Source organism: Gossypium hirsutum, chromosome D04 (genome assembly GCF_007990345.1).
Source record: "Gossypium hirsutum isolate 1008001.06 chromosome D04, Gossypium_hirsutum_v2.1, whole genome shotgun sequence".
NCBI classification, from domain to species: Eukaryota; Viridiplantae; Streptophyta; class Magnoliopsida; order Malvales; family Malvaceae; genus Gossypium; species Gossypium hirsutum.
The window spans coordinates 46374988-46382519 of NC_053440.1; the positions used below are offsets into that span (position 1 = coordinate 46374988).

Below are 7532 nucleotides of genomic sequence, written 5' to 3' on the forward strand. Positions count from 1 at the left end.
TAAATAACTCCTCCAGATACTAAAGTTTTGGATATGCGGGGAATTATCATTGGCTCTCACTTAGCTTTTTCCCCATTCAACCGCGCTCTTCTCTTTTCCTACCTTTTTTCTATTTCTTTCTTTCCCTGTCCTCTATCTGGCTTATATCCTAAGCCAAAGTGATCCTGCTTTTCTTTGAGTACTGAAATCTCAGTCCTCCCTTGAAGATATCTCCCCAGCCCTCTTCTAGGTAAAGCTCCTTTTCCTACCAACAATTGTAAACCCATCTCTGTGGTTTTGGATAATTTTGGAGCCAAAATTTTGCTCCCTTCAGGAATAAATGCCGCATTTACAAACTCCATATATCAAAATGAGCATTCAACTGACTCGTCATTGGTCTCCACGTACGGCGTCTCATTGGATACAGCTGCTATTATATCCTCTTCGGCTTTTATTGTCACTAACCGACCATCTGACACTAACTTCAACATCTGATGTAATGATGACGGTACTGCCCCTGCCGAATGTATCCATGGTCTTCCTAATAAGCAATTATAGGAAGGTTTAATGTCCATCACAATAAAATCTACCTCATAAACTGTTGGACCGATCCGTAAGGGTACCTCAATTCTTCCCATGACCTTCCTTTCTGTACCGTTAAATGCCCTCACTACATTTTGACAAATTTTCATGTGCGAACTGTCTACGGGTAGCCTGTTAAGTGTGAATAACGGTAATACGTTCAAAGCTGATCCAATATCAATTAGTACTTCTGGCAAAATACGCCCTTTGCATCATGCAGTGATATGCAAAGCTTTAGTAGATCCCATGCCCCAGAAGGTATTTCATCATCATTGAAAAATATGAAATTATCAGCACTGATATTATTGACCAACCGATCTAGCTTACAGACAGAAATATCCTTGGACACATAGGTCTCATTTAGCATCTTCATCAACGTATTTCGATGCACTTCTGAATTCAAGAGTAAGGACAGTACAGATATGCGGGCTGGTTGTTTATGCAACTGCTCAACGACATTATACTCACTATGCTTTAAAAATTTGAGAAATTCCACAGCTTCTTCCTCCTTCACTGGCTCAACTACCTTCCCTTTTTGCTCCTCTAGTGTAGCCTCTTTCATAGATTCTAGATTGGCACTCGCACACTGGCTCTTTGCAGTCTCTTTTTCTGGGACAGTCGTATTGCACTCGTAGTTCCATGGGACCTTCTTACTGTCTTGGTAAGGAAAGGTTGTAGGTTTCTTTATTATAATCCTTGGCATTGCTGGTTCTCTCACATCATCCTTCTTGGGTCGCGAGATAATGACCACAGGCTGTACTATTCTTGGAACCTTCGAAGCCTCTGATGTGCAAATGCTCACTTCCTCCTTAACTTCTTCATAAAATTTCATCTCCTTGTTATCCATCAGGTCTTGAACCAAGGCTCTGAATTCTGTGCATTCCTGGATTTCATGTCCCTCATCGTGATGGAACTCACAGTAATTTTCCACCCTTTCGAAGCGTTTCTCTAAACTCGGGATGATCAATCCCCTTTTCACCATATTTTTCCAAACCCACCTCAAAGGAATTTTCACCTCTGATATGTCTTTCTTGATCTTTCTACCTATGCTCCCACCTATTATGTTTACTCCGTTATGATCAGGTAACGGATTTTCTGTATTGGGTGAATCATCTAATTTTACCACGCCCAAGCTTATCAGTCTTTCCACCACATTTTTGAACGTCGTACAATGTTCTATAGAATGCCCCTCAATTCCCGCGTGATAGTCGCACCGTGCATTTGCATCATACCACTTGGGGTATGGAGGCTGCAGTGGTTTCAAGTGGAAAGGGGCAACCACGTGTGCATTGAATAGATTCTGATATAGCTCCCTATACGTCATTGGAATTGGCGTAAATTGAATTTTCTCTGTATTTTGTCTTGTATCAGATATCTACTTCGATGATCCTTGTTGATTTCCCGGCTGGTTCACTATAACTGTCTTCGAATATGAACTCGTGCTGTTAACCTCGTTCTCTTTCTTCTTTGAGGTCGTCCTTCTGCTACTTTCTCCAGCATCTATTTTCCCACTTCTGATAGCGTTTTCTATCATCTCGCCATTCATAACTATATCGGAAAAACTTTTAGTAGCGCTTCCTAACATATGTGTAATAAATGGTGTCTTCAATGTGTTGACGAAAAGCATCGTCATCTCTCTTTCTAGAAGAGCCGGCTGAACTTGTACGACAACCTCCCTCCATCTCTGCACATATTGCCTAAAGCTTTCGCCTGGTTTCTTTTCCATATTCTGTAGAGTGATCCTATCAGGTACCATGTCAGTCACATGGCTATACTGCCTTATGAACGCCTGTGCCAAATCTCTCCATGAATTAATCTGGGTACGGTTCAATCGATTGTACCACTTGGATGTTGCCCCTGTGAGGCTATCCTGGAAGCAATGAATCAAGAGTTGATCATTATTGACGTAACCGGTCATTCACCTACAGAACATGGTAATATGAGCTTCGGGGCTACTGGTTCCATTATATTTCTCAAACTCTGGCATTTTGAATTTGTAAGGGAGTACTAAATTCGGAACCAGACTCAATTCTTTAGCATCTATTCCATAATAGCCTTCTGCACTTTCCATCGCTCTTAATTTCTCTTCCAGCCATTTGTACTTTCCCTCTAGCTGTTTTGATAATTCATTATTCATTTTTTCCTTTCCAGCCGTCTCATCAAAATCAAGAATAGGAAGATTAACAAAATTGGCACCGGGGTTAGAGCTTGATCCCATCTGGAAATTCATTTGCGTTGCAGCGTCACCCGGAGGATTAATGGTAACAGAAGACCTACGCGGGTACATCTCAACTTGTTGGGGTGTAAAGTCTAGAGGATAGACAAGTCCCCCATTGTCTCCTTCTTCAATATTGAGTACAACACCCTTTCCTTTATCAGTTCATTTATTGAACCACTGAGTTAACTGAGCCATCACACTCCCTTGAGACTCCATCATTTTGTCTATCATCTTTTGCTGCTCATTCATTTGCTTTTGAAGCAGCTCCTGCATTTCTTTTTGGGTTTGTTCTAATCTTTCCATTCTTTGATCCATATCTTTGGTTTTTGATCGAGTACCGTAATGGTGCTTGGTAGGTTGGTTGGTTTCCAGATTAGCTGAGGAGTGATTTAGATTAATTAGAATCCCTTAATGTATTTATTAATGCATATGAAACAATGCAATGCATGAAATGAATGCAGAAAAGGCGTCAATTTTAATTCAATTCCATATAAGAAAACTTTACTAGAAATTAAATTCCTTTACATAAAATGAATTACAAATAAGACTTTGCCCTAGTACCAGAACTCTAATCTTCCTAAGTAACAAAGCCAATTCTTGCCCCCGATCTGACTCTAATTCATACTTCACACTCAGCGTGTCAGCTTGTACTGTTAAAGTCTGTATATGATCAGCCACTTCTCGAATCTGGACCACAGCTTCCTCGATAAGATGATCTCTGCTTCTAACTTGACTCTGAAAGTGGTGAAGCTGTTTATTATTACGACTTTCATTTGCTTTCAAGTGTTTGATCTGAATCTCACAATTTTGCAGCACCGTTTCTAGCTCTTCAATTCTTTTCTTCATTTCGTCAATCTTGCTTAAGCTTGCTTTTAACTCTATCGTAGAGTTTCGGCTTTGATACTGACGAAAAAATCTTTCCAATACAATCACCCTATCCTTTAACTCACCATTTTCCTTCTGACTTTCTGACAAACTCTTTTCTAAGGCCTCATTTCGTCTTTGCATCTCTTGAAATCTCTGTTCCCATTTATCGGCATTGTCCTTTTCTTTTTGGATTTCTACTCGCCACTGTTCTGACGTCTTTCCCAGCCCAGCAGTTCTTATTGACAAACGCAACTTTTTATAATCTGTCTTTAGACTGCCTAGTTCCTCATCAGCCTTATTTTTCTCTTTCTTCAACCTCTCATTCTCAAGCTTCTGAACGTCTATGTCCAATCTCAAGTTCGTCTTTTCCACCTCTATTTGCTCTATCCTTTCTCCAAATCTGCATTCTTCCTCTCAAAATCTTGTCTTACCATTTCCAACTCGGAAGGAATGACTCGCAAATGCTCTTCTATTGACTGGCTTTCTTCCTGATTTAACTTAGGTGTATTATCATTTATCCTTCTAGCCCACCATTGATGATACCCAGGAGTTGTCATTGGACCCACAGCTAGCCTCTTCATTCGGCGAGTTTGTTTCCACGCATTAGCCATCTCTTGAATCTTCTTTCTATAACCATCATCCTTGTACGAAAATTCACAATCAGCTATCCCTTGGGTCGCAGGTACAAATTGCCTTGACCTATATTACCTTAGCACCAATAATGGGGCGTATCCAGTAGCTCCCCAAACCCCTAGCAATGGAACCCAATCAAAACTACCGCACCTATATAGGATCTCATCTGGAAGTAACCAATGAGCTCTCCACTCAATGTCCTCTCGAAGATTTTGAAGAATTGCTATCCACTTCTCCTTCGAAATGTCGTCTCTCCTGAGCGTAGCGACTATTTCCTTTAGTGGTGAATAATTTTCAGAGAAAACCCGATACGAAACTTTATCCACCTTCCAAAAGTGACTGTGAAACCATGCAAGTAGAAGCTGTGCACATCTAATAAATCTACCTTCGCCCGTCTTTCGGCATGCACTCAATGACCTAAAAGTCTCTGCCAAAATTGCTGGAATCGGTGTAACTTTCTTATCGAGCCGGTCGAATAAATCAGTGACTGTTTCATCCACATACCCCAAGGCTTTAGAGAAGACAACCAAGCCATATATACTTAAAGCAAAAACATCTAACCTTTTCCTTACATCTGGGTGTGTAAGAATTGCATCTTTCAAGCCTTTCCAAGGGACGCACTTACTGTCCCCCTTTTGCTTAATTCGTGCGACAACCCACTGCTCACTCATTCTTGTTACAGTCATCAGCTTCTTGGAAAAGGTTGGTATATTTACCGCTCTTGAATAGACCATGTCCACTTGAAACTTTGAACAACGGAGTAAAGCCATATACTCCTCTATTGTTGGCACTAAATCGACCCTTCCGAACGTAAAGCAGCTGTAAGCAGGATTCCAGAATTGGGCGAGGGCTTGAAACAAATGCTTGTCTACCTTTACATCAAGCAAATAAGGCAGATCCCCATAATTATCATAAAAGAGCTGTCTAACCTCATCACTCCACTGACTCCAGATTTCCTTCAATTCTTGCAAATTGTTTTGAGTTGCACTGACATGCGTAAAGTCCCATAACTCCGATACATGCCCATCAGCCAAACTATCACCCTTTTCTTACTGCGTTGTTTCAGACCAAGTTCGAACAGCCGCATTGTCCTCCACTTTATCAAGAAACCCGCTTTCTATGATAAGCCTTCTATCTAGCAACTGAATTTGAATTGACACCTTTTATGATGAAATAAAATGTCATGTCATGCAAATAAAACACCAAAAGTCAGTATAACATAGAAACGCAAGATATAATCAAGAAATAATAAAGATCCCTAATTGGATATTTACTAGGGTTTAGTATGATTCTACCTAAGGTAGATTCCTAAGGTTCATTATATGAAGTTTGGCTTCTAGAGTAAAGGTACCCGAACCAGCAGATTCCTCAATCCTCACCCATTATAGGCTCATATGGACCGAGTTCAGTTTAGGGGAATACATTTCCCTATGGCTGCACGGAGATGAAAAATCTCACGAAGACATAGGTACGAATGTATCCCGAAAGCAATCCACTACCCTACACGGAGGTAAAAACCTCACGAAGGCATAGTTTCTCACTCCCACTTAAGAGGGTAAAATTGTTCAACTCATGCATAATGTAAACAATATTTAAGTGATAAGATAATGAATGCGAAAGGATGTCATGAATTTTTAAAAAAATATTTTTCTCGACCGTAAGACAAAAATTAATCAACTTTGTGGCTCGACTCTCTTTTTTTTAAAAAAAATGTCCCCAGTGGAGTCGCCAAGCTGTCGAAACCATTTTTTTGAAAAACAAAAATTTTAGGTTGTCGACTAAAAAATGAAAATTGGGAGTCGCCACCAATCTTTTATTAGGGTGTGATTGGATCACCTAAAAAAATAGCTTTGGTCTACGAGTTTTTTAGAAAATAGGTTTGGGAGTCAGTTACGTACGAGGAAGGATTAGCACCCTCGTAACGCCCAAAAATTGGTACCTAGTTAATTAATTAATGTCTTAAGGTCGAGAATTTGGAAAAAAACATAATCCTTAGCAAAACATAAAAGGTTACGTATTAAGACCCTTATTATTTTAGAGAAAGAGGATACCACACCCAATGCGTTAGGGCACAACATTCTAATTTTCCCCAAAATGAATTGGGCCAAAATACTTGTACAATAAAACTTTAAAAGAACATCCACTTATCCAAGATTTAAGAAATCACACCCAATACGTTAGGGCACGATTCCTTTAGAATCCCAAATTTGGAATATTTCCTTTACTTTAAAAGAACATCCACTTATCTAAGATTTAAGAAATCACACCCAATACGTTAGGGCACAATTCCTTTAAAATCCCAAACTCGGAATATTTTCTTTATTATTTTTAAAAAAATCTTCATTTCGAGAAATCAATGCGTCACATCCAATACGTTAGGACACAACGTGTTGAATTCCCAACAATGAACTCTTATTTTGATTAAAAGAATATCCATTTTAAAAAATTTGATTTAAAAAAATCGAGTAAAAAAATGTAATGTTATGCTTCATTGAATATATAATGCAATAATAGATACTACGATAGCATAGAAATAATGCAAATATATGAACAAATAAGCAATATAAATATAATAAATGAAATTTCGAAGAATTAGAGACATACATATAAATTTTCATGTAAAACTTTGATTTATAAAATTTATAATGTACTTATGAGAACATAAAAAAAATATTAAATGATGTCAACATTATTAAAATCGAAAAAATATGTATACATATAAATGTGAATAAAACTTTAGTTTTAAAAATATAAATGCGCATAAAAAATAAAGCATATACATATGTTTTTTTCAAAATAATTACAATAAAAACAATTACATTATTAAAATTAATTAAGAAAATAATAAGAAAAACCAAATTGAACGGCAATTGAAAAATTTCGGGGTAAATCCGCGAATAAATGAAACCCCAGAGACTAATTTGAACACGCGAATTACATAGAGGGGCTGAAAGGGAAATTTTCCCTTCTCCTCTAAAACGGCGTCGTTCCATTAGGACGAAATTGGAATTGAGAATAAATAAAGGGGTAAATTTAAGAAATGAAGAAAACTTAATTGAAAATATATTAAAAGGTGGAGGGGCCAAAAGCATAATTTGCCCCTCCGTTCAAAAACGCGTGGACCCTAGGCCGGATCGGGTCGGACTCGGGTCAACCCGTTTCCAAAACGACGCTGTTTTGAAGGGCTATTTAAACCACTAACTTTCCCAAAAATATTCATTTTAAGCCTTTTCTTAAAAAAAACAAAAAAAAC

General features: G+C 38.3%; 1 protein-coding gene across 1 annotated transcript; it reads right to left on the minus strand.

Annotated features, from left to right (window-relative positions):
* Positions 1-344: 344 nt before the first annotated feature.
* Positions 345-1885, minus strand: LOC121216121 (uncharacterized). Its single transcript, XM_041091427.1, has 4 exons — positions 1088-1885; positions 750-1006; positions 570-693; positions 345-470 (listed from the first exon to the last, which is right to left on the minus strand). The coding sequence occupies exons 1-4, from the start codon at positions 1883-1885 to the stop codon at positions 345-347; spliced, it is 1305 nt and encodes a 434-aa protein (XP_040947361.1).
* Between the last annotated feature and the right edge of the window lie 5647 nt (positions 1886-7532).

Coding starts and splice junctions, on each gene's coding strand:
- LOC121216121 (XM_041091427.1), bottom strand. CDS start 1,885: ATGACGTATAGGGAGCTATATCAGAATCTATTCAATGCACACGTGGTT. Junction 1,007..1,087: donor TAGAGGAGCAAAAAGGGAAG/GTAGTTGAGCCA, acceptor GTCGTTGAGCAG/TTGCATAAACAACCAGCCCG. Junction 471..569: donor TCGGTCCAACAGTTTATGAG/GTAGATTTTATT, acceptor TCATTACATCAG/ATGTTGAAGTTAGTGTCAGA.